Raw genomic sequence first — 18,358 nt, 5'->3', positions numbered from 1 at the left:
CCCCCTCCTCCACACTCACCCCCCAACTTCCCTCCCTTGCCTCCTCCATCTCCCCCTGCCCTCCTCCCCCCATAACCCCCTCCCCTCCGACCCACACACACAGACAGCTCAGGCCGGGGGGAAAGTCCGGTTGCTATTTATTGAAACCCAGAGCTACCATACAAAAGCCACCGGCTCCCTGCATCGCTTTCACCTTGCGCTGCCCCTCCCCACAGCATCATCCCCCCCCCAGCCATGGGGGTGGGGAACCCCTGCTGCAATGGGGGGCAGGAGTGTCTTTTGGCTTTGTCCGTAGTGCTGGGAATGACGCAGGATCGGGCTGGACGTGCCGATCGAAATGGTGCTTCGAGGGGCCCTTTTATCCCCGCTCCCACCTCAGTAAAGCCTCGTGCGTCTGGAGTCACGTGAATCCAGGCTGGATCAATGGACCGAGACGCAGACTTTAGGAGCTGGCAGGGTGAGGGTTTTCAGTTGGGGGAGCTGGCCCCGGTGCGATTATCCCGTCCAGGCCAGCCTGGAATTAACCAGGCCTGGAACCCACCCACCCACCCCAGAATCTGAACCCGGGACCCTTCTACCAGCGTCCCCGAGCCCCAGGCAACGCCAGGCCCCGAAAAGGAAACCCGATGGTTTGGAAAACGTCCTGAGAGTTAGTAAAGGGGGGAAGCCGAATTTTCGGACCCTCAGATGGGGGCAAAAAATCCCGCTTTCCAAAATGGTCTTTTTCTTGTTTCTCCTTCCGGGAAAGGACATTTTTTGGGGGGTGGCAGCGTTGCGTGGACAGGACACGTCTCTTTTACTGGCCCGACTCCCAGGGGAAGGACATGAGCTCTGCAGAAGTTCAGAAACGTGTCTCTTGCCCCAGCTGTCGGCCCAATGAAAGAGACCAGTCGCTCTAAGCTGGTTGCACGGTCGCCCAATTTGGGGGGGGGGGGGTGTTGGGGGGGAGGTTCCCCGGCCGGCTCACAAAATGTCAGTTTTCTTCGGCTCCGGGCCAGACCTGGAACCGGAGGATGCTGATGGATCCGGCACGGCGCGGTAGCTTTAGCTGGGCCAAGCCCGGGTTTATCATGGCAGCCAATTTCCCCCGCTGGCAAAACAAAAGCCATTGGGGGGGGGGGGGCTTCCTCCCTCTTTTCCAAAAAGTCAGAACATGGGGTGTGTGAGGGGGGGCGGATTTTTGTTTGAAACAGGGAGAATTTCCCGTTGGAGGGGTTTGTATTTTGAGCGGGGTCGGAGAGGAGCCTGAAAATGTTTGTTTCTTCCTCAAATGCTTCCTTCCAAAATGAAAGCCCAAATTACGCCCGTAGACAGGGAGAAACCCGATCCTGGAGACAGGGCCGCCCGGGGGGGAGGGGGGATTTGCCCCGGGTCCCGCAGGGGCCCCCACAAGAATAGAGTTTTCTATAGTTTTGCAACTTTTTTCTTATGGAAGGGGCCCCCAAAATTGATTTGCCCCAGGCCCCCTCAATCCTCTGGGTGGCCCTGCCAGGAGGTCTGGCTCCCAGCTCTAACCACTAGACCCCACTCCCCTCCCAGGGCCGGGGAGAGAACCCAGGAGTCCTGATTCTCTATAGCGTCCCTTTCTGCCAATATAACTGCTGTGTCTGGGGGTGGGCGGCAGAACCAGCGGGGTTGTGGTTGAATTTGGGAGGCAGGAGACGGCTACTGTGAGGCCAGGGGGCTGCACCAGAGGGGGGCGAGTTTAAGGCACTGGCTGAAGAGGCATTGAGTGCTAAGGCCGCAGTGGTGGGGGAGCTGTGTCGGTGCGGGTGGGGGCGTCGGGACTTTTCTAGAGAGGAAATGGAGCCATCGGGGTTGGGTCTGGAGATCGCTGGAGGAAGATGTGAAGACCCCTGGGTTTTTCTAGAGCGGACATGGAGCCAGCGGGGTGGGATCTAGAGGTTTCTGGAGGAAAACGTGTAGGCATAAGGATTTTTCTAGAAAAGAGAGGGTAGCGTTGAGGCAAGATCTAGAGATCTCCGGAGGAAGAAGTGGAGGCGCTGGGATTTTTCTAGAAGGGAGGGGGATGCACTGGGCCAAGGTCTAAAAGTTCCTGGAGAAGGACACGGAGACCCCAGGATTTCTCTAGAGGGGAGACAGAGGCGCCAGGGTGGGATCTAGAAATCTCTGGAGGTGGAAGCAGAAGTGTTGGGATTTTTCTAGAGGAGAGATGGCAGCACCACCGGGGTGGGATCTAGAAATCGCTGGAGGCGGAAGCAGAAGCGTTGGGATTTTTCTAGAGGAGAGACGGCGGCACCACCAGGGTGGGATCTAGAAATCTCTGGAGGTGGAAGCAGAAGTGTTGGGATTTTTCTAGAGGAGAGACGGCAGCACCACCGGAGTGGGATCTAGAGATCGCTGGAGGCAGAAGCAGAGGTGTTGGGATATTTCTAGAGGAGAGACAGCGGCACCACCGGGGTGGGATCTAGAGATCGCTGGAGGCGGAAGCAAAGGTATTGGGATTTTTCTAGAGGAGAGATGGAGGTGCCAGAGTGGGAACTAGCAGTTTCTGGATGAAAACTGGTAGGCACGAGGATTTTTCTGGAGGGGAGAAGGAGCCGTTGGGGCGAGATCTAGACATTTCTGGAGGAGGAAGCGGAGGCCCCGGGCTTTCTCGACAGGGCAGACGGCGCATTCTCCAGCTCCGAGGGGGCGCCTGTACCCAGATTGCCTCCCACCCCACGATCGGGGGGTGCCCCCCGATAGCCCCGTCCCTAACCCTTTGCTCTCTGAAGGGGCTGGGGCGAGCAGCGTTAGCGAGCCTGGGCCTGTCTCTGGGTGGTGAGGTAGTTTGAAAAGAGAACGGAGCCCCAGGGTTCGATAAACGCCTGCCCCGACACCCACATGAAAGGGGGGCATTCGACTGGCTCAGCCGGGGGAGCCCCCGGGTGGTGCGGGGAGGGTGCTGACGTGGGGTGAATTCTGCACCGTGGCTGGGGCCCGTCCCAGGCGACAAACAGGCCTGAAGGCACACGGCTTCCCCTCCCCCCGCTCAGGAAGCCAGGCGTCCCCGGAAGAACCCAGGAGTCCTGAGGCCCCACGGGAGGCTCACCCCCTGCCTCCCCCATTACTGTAACAGTAACAGCGTCTCCTCCGGCTCCGGAGAATTCAGATGCTCGAGGGTTAATCCTCAGCAGGATGGGAACATGCCCCTATCTCCCGGTGAGGAAACTGAGGCACAAATAAGTGGACGGTCCGTGGCCCTGTCGCTGGGGATGGGACCCAGGAGTCCTGGGGGGGGTCACGATCCTGGCCCCAGCAGTGAGCCCGGCATCGCTCTTTGGTCTGGCTGCCGGCTCCGAATTAAATAAGAGCAATAAATAAGAGTGCCATGGATCCACCTGGCCCCCGCCCTGGCACAGTCGGATTAACAGTCCCTCTTCGACTGGCGCCAGGGAATGAGTACAAGCGGGGGAGAGGGGGGGTTCCTGTCCCCATGGGAACCAAAGAGGTGGGAGGCATTGTCTGGAGGGAACTGTTGCTAGGGGACCCCCCACCCACCCACTCCAGCAGTGGCCAAAACATTGTCACAGCAACAAAGGCCTGGTGGTGTTCCTCTGGGAACCTGCCTTGTTGCCACGGCAACAGGGAGCTAAGGAGAACCCAGTTGCGCTGTAGTCAGGGGATTCAGTAGTCGTGGGGAACCTGCCGTTGCCATGGCACCGATGGCCCAATCAGGACCTTCGTCCCATGGAAATGGGAGGCTGCCATGACTACAGGGCGCAAATAGGAGGGCCTTAGTGCCATTCCCATGTAAACCAGTCACTGCCAGGAGTTGTAGCATTGCCATGGTAACAGTCGACTGATGGAAGGACCTTGGCACCGTTCCCATGGACACCAGTCGCTGCCAGGAGCTGTAGCGTTGCCGCGGTAATAGGTGGCCGATGGAAGGGCCTTCGCACCATTTCCATGGAAACCAGGAGCTGTAGCATTGCCACGGTAACAGTCGATGGAAGGACCTTGGCACCATTCCCATGGACACCAGTTGCTGCCAGGGTCTGTAGCATTGCCGTGGTAACAGTCGGCCAATGGGCGGGCCCTAGCGCTGGTCTCAGCGTTGCTACGGCTGCAGCGGAGCGAGGGCCAATGGGAGGTGGCGGTGCCCTTGCCCCAGCGACGGCTGGGCCCCCCGAGCTGGCCCAGTGGGGTCCATGTGTCTGTGCCGGGGGTCAGCGGGGGGGTGGGTCAGTGCCCCCCGCCGCTGCTCCGTCCAGTCGTCACCCAGTCAGCCACGATGAAGCCGAGACTCATCACCATGAAAATGAAGCCGAGGGCAGCGAAACAGGCGGCCTGGGGGGCAGAAGGGGGAGGAGAAGGTGAGACCCCCCCCAAGTACAGCACGGAACCCCCCGCTGAGCTCCCCACCCCACAGCATGGCACCCCCTGCCAAGCCCCCCACTCCCCACAGCATGGCACCCCCCGCCGTGCCCCCCGCTCCCCAGGGCACTGTGCCCCCCCCCCCAGCGGTGGGTACCTGGATTTTTGGCCTGGATCTCAGCGGTTCTTTTTCTCTGGGAACGATGCGGAGGTAGAAGATGCTGGGGAGGATAAAGATGAGACTGGGGGCGGAGGTGGCTCCTGGGAAGAGAGAGGAGAGAGGTCAGAGATGCAGCTACCTCTGGGGTGGGGTGAGGCAGCCGAGGGGCAGCCACACATAACGTCACAGGGGGGAGGGCTCGCCTGGCGCCGAGATGCAGCCACCTCTGGGGCGGGGCAACTGGAGAACAGCCGCACACAACGCTGCATGGAGACGGCTCACCTTGGAGGGCCAACCCCCAGCCCATTTGAAGCCAGGGACTTACCAATGACTCCAAAGATATCCCGGATGTTAGGGACAAAGATGACCAGGAGATTGACCACGAACAGAAGGCAGATAGCGATGCTCACATGCCTAACCCAGCTAAAATCCTTCCCGTGGAAGAGGAGCTGCTGGATGGCTCTGCGGATCTGGGAGGAGACAAGGAAAGAGGTAAGGGATACGGTGCTGGTTCACCCAGCGCCGAGATGCAGCCGCCTCTGGGGTGGAGCAGCCAGGGAACAGCCGCACATAACACCACACGAAGACAGCTCGCCCGGCGCCGAGATGCAGCCGCCTCTGGGGCAGAGCAGCCAGGGAACAGCCGCACATAACACCACACCAAGACAGCTCGCCCGGCGCCAAGATGCAGCCGCCTCTGGGGCGGAGCAGCCAGGGAACAGCCGCACATAACGCCACACCAAGACAGCTCGCCCGGCGCCGAGATGCAGCCGCCTCTGGGGCGGAGCAGCCAGGGAACAGCCGCACATAACACCACACCAAGACAGCTCGCCCGGCGCCGAGATGCAGCCGCCTCTGGGGCGGAGCAGCCAGGGAACAGCCGCACATAACGCCGCACCAAGACAGCTCGCCCGGCGCCGAGATGCAGCCGCCTCTGGGGCGGAGCAGCCAGGGAACAGCCGCACATAACGCCGCACCAAGACAGCTCGCCCGGCGCCGAGATGCAGCCGCCTCTGGGGCAGGGCAGCCGTGACACATACCGGGAAGAGCACCACGGGCACCGTCAGCGTGACGGCCATCAGCACGGCCAGGCGGACGCAGAGGATGAGCCGGTCCAGGGGATCCACCTTGCTGTACGTGTGCAGCATTTCCGGTTCGACGTTCCCTGCGGGAGACGGAAGGGGGGGAGGGGGGGCCGTTAGCCGGGAGCCCAGACAGACCCCACGCAGGACCGGGTGAGGGGTGGAGGGACCGGGAGGGACGCGCAGCCGGAGCGGTGGGGCTGCGGGAGGGGGCGCTGATGGGCTCCGTGCGGAGGGAGAGGGGGGAGCTGGGGAAGGGGACCCTGCCGCCCCCCGCTGGAAGGGCCCAGCCCCGCGCTGCCTTACCGAAGAAGGTGAGGTAGCCGAAGACGGCCGTCAGCAGGTACATGAAGAACATGGCCAGGACGGAGACGTTCGCCACGCTCTGCATGCGCCGCTTCGAGGCCCTGGCGGGGGACAGACGGGTCAAACGCTGCCCTGCCCTGCCCTGCCCTGCGGGCTGCTGGGGGAGAACCCAGGAGTCCGGGCTCCCAGCCCCCTTCATGGACCCCACTCCCCTCCCACAGCCAGGGAGAGAACCCAGGAGTCCGGGCTCCCAGCCCCACCCCACTGGAGCCCTCTCCCCTCCCACAGCCAGGGAGAGAACCCAGGAGTCCGGGCTCCCAGCCCCACCCCCACCCCACTGGAGCCCTCTCCCCTCCCACAGCCAGGGAGAGAACCCAGGTCCCAGCCCCCTTCATGGACCCCACTCCCCTCCCACAGCCAGGGAGAGAACCCAGGAGTCCGGGCTCCCAGCCCCCCTACTGGACCCCACTCCCCTCCCACAGCCAGGGAGAGAACCCAGGAGTCCGGGCTCCCAGTCCCCCTACTGGACCCCACTCCCCTCCCACTGACTCGATCTCCCTGAACCCACCCGGCCCGGCCCCCTGCCCGCCCCTCACCTGCGCAGCTCTGTGTAGATGGGCAGCACCTCCGGGTGACAGACGAATGCGAAAGCCAAGATGGGGATGGTGTACGCGGTCTGTGGGGGGAGGGGAAGGGCTGACTGCTAGAGCCAGGTGAGGACCCAGGAGTCCTGGCTCCAGCCCCCACCCCCCCGCTCTAACCACTGGCTCCCACTCCCTCCCCAGAGCCAGGGAGAGAACCCAGGAGTCCTGGCTCCAGCCCCACCCCCCGCTCTAACCACTGGCCCCCACTCCCTCCCCAGAGCCAGGGAGAGAACCCAGGAGTCCTGGCTCCAGCCCCCCCCCCGCTCTAACCACTGGCCCCCACTCCCTCCCCAGAGCCAGGGAGAGAACCCAGGAGTCCTGGCTCCAGCCGCCCCCCCCCGGTCTAACCACTGGCCCCCACTCCCTTCCCAGAGCCAGGGAGAGAACCCAGTAATCCTGGCTCCAGCCCCCACCCTGCTCTAACCACTGGCCCCCACCCCCGCTCTCACCTGGGAGTTGACGGTGAAGGTCTCGACCGTGCACTCGTCCCCAGCGGTGCCGGCGGCGCTGGCGTTCTGCCCGTTGTAGTAGACGAGGGGGGTCACGGGCTCGGTCCCATTCAGCGGGCAGGAGATCTGGAACTTCTTGTAGATCACCTGGGGGGGGGCACGAGGGGGGGGGCGGTGAGAGACACCCCTTCCTCAGCAGGGGGTTACCCCCTGCACCAGCCAGGGAGCTGGGAGCCAGGACTCCGGGGTTCTTTCCCCAACTCTGGGAGGGGAGGGAGGTCTAGTGGTTAGAGCAGGGGAGGGCTGGGAGCCAGGACTCCTGGGTTCTCTCCCCGACACTGGGAGGAGAGTGGGGGCTGGTGGGTCAGAGCGGGGGGGACTGGGACCCAGGACTCCGGGGTTCTCTCCCCGGCTCTGGGAGGGGAGTGGGGGCTGGTGTTTGGGAGAGGGGGGGTGCTAGGAGCCAGGACACCTGGGTCCTCTCCCTGGCGGGCAGGGGGGCAGGGCCATCGGGTTGGGGGGCAGGGCGGACTCACCGAGATGAGGAAGAAGACCATGCAGGTGAGCGAGAGCCCGCTGGTGTACCCCAGATAGCCTGTGGGGGAGGGGAGAGAGGGTGAGACACGCAGGGCTGATCCCCGCCAGCAGGGGGCGCTAGCCCCCCCCCCCGCCCCTCCCAGCCCCACACTCACCGAGATGTTTCATGAGCGCCAGGGGCAGGATGATGCAGACGCTGACGATGATAATTAGCACGTTGCCGTTCATGTACCAGTTCCTGCGAGACACACGGGGGGGGTGGGGGGGGTCAGCTGCTGGGGGAGGCGGGGCCAGGGGGGAAACGCTCCTGCTCTGGGCCGGCTGATTCCTCGGGAGCGGGACACGGGCAGGGGGGAGGGGAGGGCAGGAACGGCCCCAGTGACACAGGTGGGGGGGGGGGAGGAAGCTCATGTGCGGGGGGAGAGGGAGGGAATTAGAACCTTCTACGGGACCCACCAGGAACCCATGGAATTGGGAAGCTGCTGCCCCATGCAATCCCTGGGGCCGGGAGCCAGGACTCCTGGGTTCTCACCCCGGCTCTGGGAGGGGAGTGGGGTCTAGTGGTTAGAGCAGGGGGTGCCGAGAGCCAGGACTCCTGGGTTCTCTCCCCGGCTCTGGGAGGGGAGTGGGGTCTAGTGGTTAGAGCAGGGGGTGCCGAGAGCCAGGACTCCTGGGTTCTCTCCCCGGCTCTAGGAGGGGAGTGAGATCTAGTGGTTAGAGCAGGGGGGTGCTGAGAGCCAGGACTCCTGGGTTCTCTCCCCAGCTTTGGGAGGGGAGTGGGGTCTAGTGGTTAGAGTGGGGGTGGGGAGCTGGGAGCCAGGACTCCTGGGTTCTCCCCCCAGCTCTGGGAGGGCAGTGGGGTCTGGTGGTTAGAGCAGGGGGGCTGGGAGCCAGGACTCCTGGGTTCTCCCCCCAGCTCTGGGAGGGCAGTGGGGTCTGGTGGTTAGAGCAGGGGGGCTGGGAGCCAGGACTCCTGGGTTCTCTCCCCAGCTTTGGGAGGGGAGTGGGGGCTGGTAGGATGGTGCAGGGGCAGGGCTGACTGTAGGGGACGAGGGCACCGTGCCCGGGCAGGGAAGGCACGTGAACCAGAGAGCCAGATGTCCCCATTTATAGACAGGAATGTGGCCCGGGGCCTTCCCCTGTAGCGGGCGGCGGCTCCCATCTGCCCACAGGGCAGTGGGGCGGGAACGGGGCCCGGGGCTGCTGCCCCACACGATCTCACTCACTCCGTGTTCTCCGACAGGCCCAGGAACGTCTGGATCACTAGAGGCAACTCGTATTTCACAATGTACAGGTAACTGGACATGGCTGCAAAACAAACACCCGCGTCAGGACACCTGGGTCCCCCTCCTGGCTCTGGGCGGGGAATGGGGGCTAGTGGGTTAGAGGGGGCTGGGAGCCCGGACGCCTGGATTCCCTGCATGGCTCTGGGCAGAGAGTGGGGCTGGTGGGTTAGAGCTGGAAGGGGAGTGGGGGGGAGGCTGGGAGCCAGGACGCCTGGGTTCCCTGCCCGGCTCTGGGAGGGGAGTGGGGTCTGTGGGTTAGAGCTGGAAGGGGAGTGGGGGGGAGGCTGGGAGCCAGGACGCCTGGGTTCCCTGCCTGGCACTGGGCGGGGAGTGGGGTCTGTGGGTTAGAGCTGGAAGGGGAGTGGGGGGGAGGCTGGGAGCCAGGACGCCTGGGTTCCCTGCCTGGCACTGGGCGGGGAGTGGGGTCTGTGGGTTAGAGCTGGAAGGGGAGTGGGGGGGAGGCTGGGAGCCAGGACGCCTGGGTTCCCTGCCTGGCACTGGGCGGGGAGTGGGGTCTGTGGGTTAGAGCTGGAAGGGGAGTGTGGGGGGAGGCTGGGAGCCAGGACGCCTGGGTTCCCTGCCTGGCACTGGGCGGGGGCCAGTGGCTAGATCAGACTCTCACCTCCCGTGTTGTGCACACAGATCACCACCGCCGCCACCACCTTGCCGCCCGGGCCGAACGCACGGTAACCCAGCTGTTCGTAGGCACGGATCCCTGCGCGGGAGGAAAGAGACGGGCGTTAGAGAGCATCGGCGCCCCCCGCTGGGCGAGGACGGGGCTGGGGGAGCCGGGAGCTTCCCCTCCTCCCAACTCACCTACAACGCCGGCACATTTCAGCAGCAGGTGGATGGAGTAAGCGGAGAGCACGGCGATGCAGATCAGTAGCACGCTGCGAAGAGAAAGGTGGGCAGCTGGAAGTGCCCCTCCCGGAGCCGGGGAGAGAACCCAGGAGTCCTGGTTCCCAACCCCCACCCCCCCGCCCCAATCACTAGATCCCACTCCCCTCCCAGAGTCGGGGAGAGAACCCAGGAGTCCTGGCTCCATCTGCTATAGCTCCCACCCATTGGCACCACCTGGGGGAGGAGGAGTATATCTCACTGATCCCAGCGCTGCAATCTTCCCCTGGGCAGTGCCCTGTGGGGGCAGCAGTGACCCCAGCGTGGCGATCTTCCCCCGGGCAGTGCCCTGTGGGTGCAGCAGTGACCCCAGCGCTGTGATCTTCCCCCGGGCAGTGCCCTGTGGGGGCAGCAGTGACCCCAGCGCTGTGATCTTCCCCCGGGCAGTGCCCTGTGGGGGCAGCAGTGACCCCCAGCGCTGTGATCTTCCCCCGGGCAGTGCCCTGTGGGGGCAGCAGTGACCCCAGCGCTGTGATCTTCCCCCGGGCAGTGCCCTGCGGGAGCAGCAGTGACCCCAGCGCTGTGATCTTCCCCCGGGCAGTGCCCTGCGGGGGCAGCAGTGACCCCAGCGCTGTGATCTTCCCCCGGGCAGTGCCCTGTGGGTGCAGCAGTGACCCCAGCGCTGTGATCTTCCCCCGGGCAGTGCCCTGCGGGGGCAGCAGTGACCCCAGCGCTGTGATCTTCCCCCGGGCAGTGCCCTGTGGTGGCAGCAGTGACCCCAGCGCTGTGATCTTCCCCCGGGCAGTGCCCTGTGGTGGCAGCAGTGACCCCAGCGCTGTGATCTTCCCCCGGGCAGTGCCCTGCGGGAGCAGCAGTGACCCCAGCGCTGTGATCTTCCCCCGGGCAGTGCCCTGCGGGGGCAGCACTCACATGAAGAGCACAATGCCCGTGTTGCTCATGGCGTAGGCCAGGCCCAGGATGCCGCTGCCCATGATGGCGTTGCTGAGGTTAAAGACCGACATCCCAAACGACGTCTTCCCCTCGAACTGCGGGCAAGAGAGAGAGACGGGGCGGGGTGAGAGCCTGGGGGAGGTCAAAGGGCAAGGGAGGAAAGGCCAAGGGTCAGAGGTCAAAGAACAAAGCAATTAACGGAGTGGACAAAGGCCAAAGAACACATTGCATCAATAGAAGGGCAAAGGTCATACACCAAAGATCAAAGGTCAGCGAGGAGAGGGCAAAGGTCAATGAAATCAATGAAACATCAAAGGGTAAAGGTCAAAGGGGGCATTGGGCAAGGAATCAATGAAAGGTCAAAGGGCAGAGGTTAAAGGGACAGCGGGCAAGGCTCCAATGAAAGGTCAAAGGGCAGGGGTCAAAGAGGCGAGGGACTAGTCAAATGATCTGGCTGCTGGGGGGGTGGGATCGGCTCTGCATCGGGGCCCGGACGCCTGGGTCCCACTTACGTCGGTGAACTGGTTCAGCTTCTTGCCGGCGGCGTGGGGCAGGAAACCCACCTGCTCGGCCGCCGTCACCTCCGCCGTGGGGTCCCTGCAAGGGGAAGGGCCGCAGAGTGAGAGGGCTGCGAGCTCGGACGCCTGGGTCCCTTCCCCAGCTCAGCTCGCCGGGCGCTTCCCACCCAGAGCCTCCCCCTCCCCGATGCGGGGGTCGCCTGCCCAGCCGCCCCCGTAGCCCTGGTGCAGATACCCCCATTACTCCCCCCACTAGCCCCCCGATACCCCCGCCCTCCGATACTCACCCATCCTCCAGGCCACTGGCTTTGTCACACTCCAGGACAGACCCGTTTAACATCTCCAGCCCCTCCTGCTCCTCCATCTTCTGCAGCTCCATGGCGGACACGGGCCGGTTCGGGGGGCGGACGTGATGCGTGTGTCAGAGATCGCAGCTGGGGCGAGCACATGGGTCACCTTCCCACCTAGAAACCCACAGAAAGGGGTCAGCCAGGAATGCCCCCACCCAAACAAAGGAGAAGCTCAATCCCTGCATGGGTTGGGGGGGCTCAGAGCCAGGACTCCTGGGTTCCCTCCCCAGCTCTGGGAGGGGAGTGGGGTCCAGTGGTTAGAGCAGGGCGGGCAGCAGGGGACAGTCTCCTAGGAGGGCCAGTAGCGTGAACACGAGATTCGTCACTGCCCGTCATCCGAGATCCCGCGGACGAAATCTGAACGCAAAGAGGCGACGGCCCTGACGGATCCACCCCTGGGACGGCATTTTCCCATCATCCCCGGTCCAGAATTCACAGATCTCAAGCCCAGACAGGACTTCCAGGATCACCTAATCCGAGCTCCGATATCACACAGTCTCTGCGACCTCCCGGAAACAGCCCCTGGGCAGATCTTTTAGCCAAACACCCCGTCTTGACCGCAAGCTGGCCCGTGATGGTGGTACAGCTGAGACGCGAGTTTATCCCGCATGGAATCAAGAATTTTACAGCCAAAAGGTGTTGGGTTTTTTTCTCATCAGAGACTGGCCTTTTTGCTCAGTCTGACTTTCACCCAAAACGTCTCGGGGACCTTTCGGGTCGTTGGTCGTTAAGCCTCCAGTTTTCTGAATTTTGCAACGTCGCGTCGTCTAACTGAGCCGATTTTCTCCTTTGAAAGTTGCACTTTGCCATGTGAGCTAATTTCTTAAATGGTCCCTTCCCCCCCACATGTTCGAAATGCCATTTTTTCGAATGCAGCCACGGTTTCTATTTTTAGAAACGCCAACATTTCTACTTGAAGTTTTCTTCATTTCAAAGCCTCAGTTTGTCCAATGAATCAATTCTTTCTAATTCTGACATTTCAATGTTCCTAACAAAATCACGTGTTACATTTGGAACTGTCCGTTTACCTAAACCATCCAAATGATCTCGTACTGACATATCTGATTTTCTAATATAGCAACAGCAAAGAATCCTGTGGCACCTTATAGACTAACAGACGTTTTGCAGCATGAGCTTTCGTGGGTGAATACCCACTTCTAATATAGCAAATATTCCCATGTTCAAACTGTTTTCATTGAATCACAGTTTCTATTTTTGACATTGAAAATGTCCTGAATAACCTTTTCCTCTATTTCTGAACTGTCAAAACTTCCAATTAATCCATTTTCCTCATTTTGAAATGTCAGATTTGCTAATGAAAATACTTGAAAAACACCGGGACGTCCATTCATCTTGCTAAGCCAAGTTATTTATTTTGGAAGTGTCCAACTTTGTACCGCTGGACGTTCGAAATGTCCTTTTCACTTTTCAAAACTTTTGAAATATCAGATGTTTCTAATCAGAGTAATCACATCTTTCCATGTTTTACATTTCATAAGTTCTAATTATTGCAGTTTGCTTCAATTTCCAATTTCGCAAACTATCCTCTTTCTCCTCATTTTGAACATTGATTTTTTTTTTAAATTTCCAATTTTTAAATGGCCTGATTCAGCCAATCCTCCTCATTTTGAATTTGCTGCTCAATCCAATTTCCAAATCTGGACTTTTCAAAGTTCCTAATTAGCCCCTTCCTTGAAACTGCTCCCTTTTCAATGGTTAAATTCCGATTTCTGTACATTTCAAATGTCCTAAGTAACCCAGTTTCCTATCGGTGAAACGTCCCATTTTCGAATCAGTCAGGCCCAGCTCTTCAAACGCATTTCGGGGCCTAATTCCCTTTGACTGATGAAAGCTGAGCACGTTGAGTGCCGTGAAATGGACAATTTCTCCTCTCCCAAACCTTAACACGCGTGAGCAGAATTAGACCCGGGATTACAAACGAGGCTTTGTCCAGGGGCATTAACACTTCCTGATCTCGGCCGGAAAAACCTCGCCTGATCCATCCTGTCACACCAACCACCTGGGAGGCAGGGTGGGGGGTTCATGTGACTTATCCCTTCCTCCCCCCGACTGAGAACAAAGCAATAGTTGAACCGATTGCCTGGTGGGGGTGAGGGGGGCATCAACTGATGGATGCAACGAGCTGATCAGAAAGAAGCCCCCCCGCCCACCATTTTTCAGATGGGGAAACTGAGGCACGGCTAGTCATCCCAGGTCATGGGAGGCCTAGAATAGCTTCCCAACCACTTAACAACACTTCCCCTCCGTGATGGGACAGAGAGAATGTCACCAACAGACTCACGGTGCTGAGAGGGGAGCGGGGTCTAGTGGTGAGAGCGGGGGGAGGGGTCTGGGAGCCAGGACTCCTGGGTTGTCTCCCCAGCTCTGGGAGGGGAGTGGGGTCTGGTGGTGAGAGCAGGGGGGCTGGGAGCCAGGACTCCTGGGTTCTCTCCCCGGCTCTGGAAGGGGAGTGGGGTCTGGTGGTGAGAGCAGGGGGCTGGGAGCCAGGACTCCTGGGTTCTCTCCCCAGCTCTGGGAGGGGAGCAGGGTCTGGTGGTGAGAGCAGGGGGCTGGGAGCCAGGACTCCTGGGTTCTCTCCCCGGCTCTGGAAGGGGAGTGGGGGCTGGTGGTGAGAGCAAGGTGGGGCTCAGAGTCAGCGGGTTGGCTGATGTCTTCAGTAACGGAGCGGCAGGGAACGCACGGGAACAGCGGCCGCCCGGGGCAGGTTGTGCGCCCGTCCCGGCTGGGTGGGGTGGGAAGGCGCCTGGCTCCCCCTAAGGGCAGGAGCTGGCACTGTGCCCGTTCCTGCATTTCCCACATGCTGCGGCTTAACTTTGATGCCTGATCCCTCAGGACAGGGCGGCCTCCTGGGGTCTCTCCCCGGCTCTGGGAAGGGAGTGGGGTCCAGTGGTTAGAGCGGGGGGGGGGGGCTGGGAGCCAGGACTCCTGGGTTCTCTCCCCGGCTCTAGGAGGGGAGTGGGGTCTGGTGGTTAGAGCGGGGGGGGGGGGCTGGGAGCCAGGACTCCTGGGTTCTCTCCCGGCTCTGGGAGGGGAGTGGGGTCTGGTGGTTAGAGCGGGGGGGGCTGGGAGCCAGGACTCCTGGGTTCTCACCCTGGCTCTGGGAAGGGAGTGGGGTCTAGGGGTTAGAGCGGGGGGGGGTGGGAGCCAGGACTCCTGGGTTCTCTCCCTGGCTCTGGGAAGGGAGTGGGGTCTAGTGGTTAGAGCGGGGGGGGGCTGATAGCGAGGACTCAGGGCCACTCAGAGGATTCAGGGGGCCTGGGGTCTTCGGCGGTGGGGGCCCTTCCGCTCCGGGTCTTTGGGGCACTTCGGCAGCGGGTCCCGGAGCCAGGGGCGCTCTAGACATTTTGCCGCCCCAAGCACACGCTTGGCGAGCTGGGGCCTGGAGCCGCCCCTGCCCGGAGCGAGTGAAGGACCCGCTGCCGAACTGCCGCTGAAGACCCGGAGGGGCAGAAGCTCTGGTTCTTCGGCAGCGGGTCCTTCGCTCGATCCGGGCGTGTTTGGCGGCACTGAAGGACCTTCTGCCGAAGACCTGCCAAAAACTCTCATGGGGGCCCCTATGGGGCCCGGGGCAAATTGCCCCACTTCCCCCCTCCCCCGGGCGGCCCTGCCAGGACTCCTGGGTTCTATTCTCGGTTCTGGGAGCGGAGTGGGGGCTGGTGGGTTAGAGCAGGGGGGGCTGGGAGCCAGGACTCCTGGGTTCTCCCCCTGGCCCGGGGAGAGGAAGGGAGTCTAGTGCTTAGAACAGGTGTTGGGGGAAGGGACTGGGAGCCCGGACGCCTGGGTTCTACTTCCTGGCTCAGATCAGTCCCAGTCTGAGGCTCCCTGCAGCGGCCCACCCTGCTCGGGCCCCACCCTCTAGCCCCCCCCCCCCCCCCCCGCAAACCCAGGAGTCCGGCTCCCAGCCCCCCTCCCCCGCTCTAACCACCAGCCCCCACTCCCCTCCCAGAGCCGGGGAGAGAACCCAGGAGTCCTGGGGTCCCTTCAGGTGACCCTCACACAGGGGAGGTCTCTCCTCGAAGGCTTTGGAGTGGTTGGGAAACGTCTGATCCACTTCCCAGCACCCGGAACCTACACTGGGGTGCGGGCAGCGAGGGGTTAACCCCGGCCCATACCTGAGAAAGGTCTTGGGGGGGGGGCCAGGTCCAGAGCAGGGGGAGGCTGGAATCCCGGACTCCTGGGTTCCCTCCCCAGGGCACCCTAATACCAGAGCTGGGGAGAGAACCCAGGAGTCCGGCTCCCAGCCTCCGCAACCACTCCCCTCCCAGAGCCGGGGAGAGAACCCAGGAGTCCTGGCTCCCAGCTCCCCCCCTGCTCTAACCACCAGCCCCCACTCCCCTCCCGGAGCCGGGGAGAGAACCCAGGAGTCCTGGCTCCCAGCACCCGCCTGCTCTAACCACTAGCCCCCGCTCCCCTCCCGGAGCCGGGGAGAGAACCCAGGAGTCCTGGCTCCCAGCCCCCGCCTGCTCTAACCACTAGCCCCCGCTCCCCGGCCAGAGCCAGGCAGGGCTCCGGCTCCCAGGCAGCTGCAGCCCCCGTGGGATGAGAACACGCGGCTGCTGCTGGCTCCAGGGGGGTGGGGGACGGGAGGAGGGGGGTGGGGGAGGGGGGGACGTTGGGGGGGGAGCTGGGATTTAACCACTGACGTGCTGGAGGGAAACTAGCCAACACCAGAGCCCCCCCCCCCCAACTTCCTGACAACCCCCCCGAAAGTTGTGGGAAAGGCCCCCCCCGCAGACCCTCCCCAATGAGTTAGGGGCCATGGGGGGGTGATGGTGCAATGCTCCCCCCGTCTGTCTGCCCCCCCATCCGCCAGCCCCCCACCCCGGCCTCTGCCACCGCCCCCCCCCCCACCCCAGGGCGGCTGATGCAACCGCCTCGTGGCCTTACACCAGGGGTTGTGTCCCCGCCACGCACCCACACCCGGCGGTTCACACTCACCGTGCGAGGCGGGAAAAGGGGGAGCAGGCCGGACGGGGAGCTCCGGGGTCGGGCCGGGGGGGTGTGTGTGTCGGGGGGTGTCGCACGCCGAGCCACACGCTCCCTGCCACACGCCCGCGCCAAGAGCCGTGCACACACCGGCCACGGCCAATCACACCCTGCGCGGGAGGGGGGCCTGGGCGGGCCGGGGGGGTGTGAGTCAGGCGCACAACGTGCAGATGGGCCCAGTGCACAGCGACAACCCCGCAACACAACACAGATCAACACATACACACAGCCCACTGGCCCTGCACAACAACACCCCCACAACACAACACACACAGCCCACTGGCCCTGCACAGCGACAACCCCTGCAACACAACACACACAGCCCACTGGCCCTGCACAACAACACCCCCACAACACAACACAACACACACAGCCCGCTGGCCCTGCACAGCGACAACCCCTGCAACACAACACAGATCAACACACACACACAGCCCACTGGCCCTGCACAACAACACTCCCACAACACAACACAACACACACAGCTCACTGGCTCTGCACAGCAACAACCCCGCAACACAACACAGATCAACACACACACAGCCCGCTGGCCCTGCACAACCACACCCCAGCAACACTACACAGATCAACACACACACACACACAGCCCACTGCCCCTGAACAACTACACCCCCCACAACACAACACAGATCAACACACACACACACACACACAGCCCGCTGGCCCTGCACAGTGACACCCCCTGCAACACAACACAGATCAACACACAGCCCGCTGGCCCTCCATAACCTCACCCCCTGCAACACAACAAGATCAACACACACACACAGGCCGCTGGCCCTGCACAACCACACCCCCGCAACACTACACAGATCAACACAGACACACACACACAGCCCACTGCCCCTGAACAACTACATCCCCCACAACACAACACAGATCAACACACACACACACACACACAGCCTGCTGGCCCTGCACAACGACACCCTCTGCAACACAACTCAGATCCACACTCACAAACAGCCCACTGGCTCTGCACAACCCCTCCTGCAACACAACACATAGAATAAACACACACACACACACACAACCTACTGGCCCTGCACAACAATACCCCCTGCAACACAACACAGATCAACAGACACCCCACTGACCCTGCACAATGACACTGATCAACACACACAAACAGCCTGCTGGCCCTGGGCACCAACACCCACTGCAGCACAACACCCCCTCCTTCTGCCAACACACACAGATCAACACACAAACATACAGTTCAACACACACACTCTAAAGTGTTCCCAACACACAGCCTCGAGTCTACACCACCACATCTCCTCCAGCACAACACACATACATGTCACCTCCTGTGCCCCCCCAACACACACACAACCCCCGGAACCAACTGTGTCCACCTGTCAACACACAACACGCACCTCCTACCCCAAAATTGATCAACTTACCCCTGCCTACCCCCCAACACACACACAGAGCCAGCTGTCCCCAATGCAATCACACACCTACCAGTCCCATGGCGCACACAATCCACACACGCACGCCCCTGCTTCCTCCCAACACAACATGAACGCATGGACCAACACCCACACACACACAGAGCTGGGCTTGTCCCCTCCAGCAGGGGGACACACCCACAAACACACCGGCACTCCCACTAAAGAAACATACACACCTAGTGGTTAGAGCGGGGGGGGGGGCTGGGAGCCAGGACTTCTGGGTTCTCTCCCGGCTCTGGGAGGGGAGTGGGGTCTAGTGGTTAGAGCAGGGGGGGCTGGGAGCCAGGACTCCTGGGTTCTCTCCACAGCTCTGGGAGGGGAGTGGGGTCTAGTGGTTAGAGCAGGGGGGGGGGCTGGGAGCCAGGACTCCTGGGTTCTCTCCACAGCTCTGGGAGGGGAGTGGGGTCTGGTGGTTAGAGCAGATGGGGGCTGG

At 62.1% G+C, this 18,358-nt stretch overlaps 1 protein-coding gene across 1 annotated transcript; it reads right to left on the bottom strand.

Annotated features, from left to right (window-relative positions):
• Positions 1 to 1,546: 1,546 nt before the first annotated feature.
• LOC123357061 (sodium-coupled neutral amino acid transporter 5-like) lies at positions 1,547 to 16,664 on the bottom strand. The gene is made up of 16 exons (XM_045000314.1): positions 16,400 to 16,664; positions 11,378 to 11,554; positions 11,085 to 11,169; positions 10,552 to 10,667; positions 9,601 to 9,674; positions 9,407 to 9,499; positions 8,725 to 8,806; positions 7,654 to 7,736; positions 7,498 to 7,556; positions 6,962 to 7,108; positions 6,465 to 6,544; positions 5,869 to 5,969; positions 5,521 to 5,645; positions 4,806 to 4,950; positions 4,478 to 4,581; positions 1,547 to 4,293 (listed from the first exon to the last, which is right to left on the bottom strand). The coding sequence occupies exons 2-16, from the start codon at positions 11,467 to 11,469 to the stop codon at positions 4,189 to 4,191; spliced, it is 1,491 nt and encodes a 496-aa protein (XP_044856249.1). The 5' UTR covers positions 11,470 to 11,554; positions 16,400 to 16,664; the 3' UTR covers positions 1,547 to 4,188.
• Positions 16,665 to 18,358: the final 1,694 nt, after the last annotated feature.

Source organism: Mauremys mutica, unplaced genomic scaffold (assembly GCF_020497125.1).
Source record: "Mauremys mutica isolate MM-2020 ecotype Southern unplaced genomic scaffold, ASM2049712v1 000298F_np12_obj, whole genome shotgun sequence".
NCBI lineage: Eukaryota > Metazoa > Chordata > Testudines > Geoemydidae > Mauremys > Mauremys mutica.
This window is presented reverse-complemented; position numbering and strand designations above follow the sequence as displayed.

Excerpts from the sequence above, each read along its gene's own strand:
- LOC123357061 (XM_045000314.1), bottom strand. The coding sequence starts at position 11,469 with ATGGAGCTGCAGAAGATGGAGGAGCAGGAGGGGCTGGAGATGTTAAAC. Across the intron at positions 5,970-6,464 it reads ATCTACACAGAGCTGCGCAG|GGCCTCGAAGCGGCGCATGC; the intron begins GTGAGGGGCGGG and ends GTCCCCCGCCAG. Across the intron at positions 4,951-5,520 it reads TGCCCGTGGTGCTCTTCCCG|ATCCGCAGAGCCATCCAGCA; the intron begins GTATGTGTCACG and ends GTCTCCTCCCAG.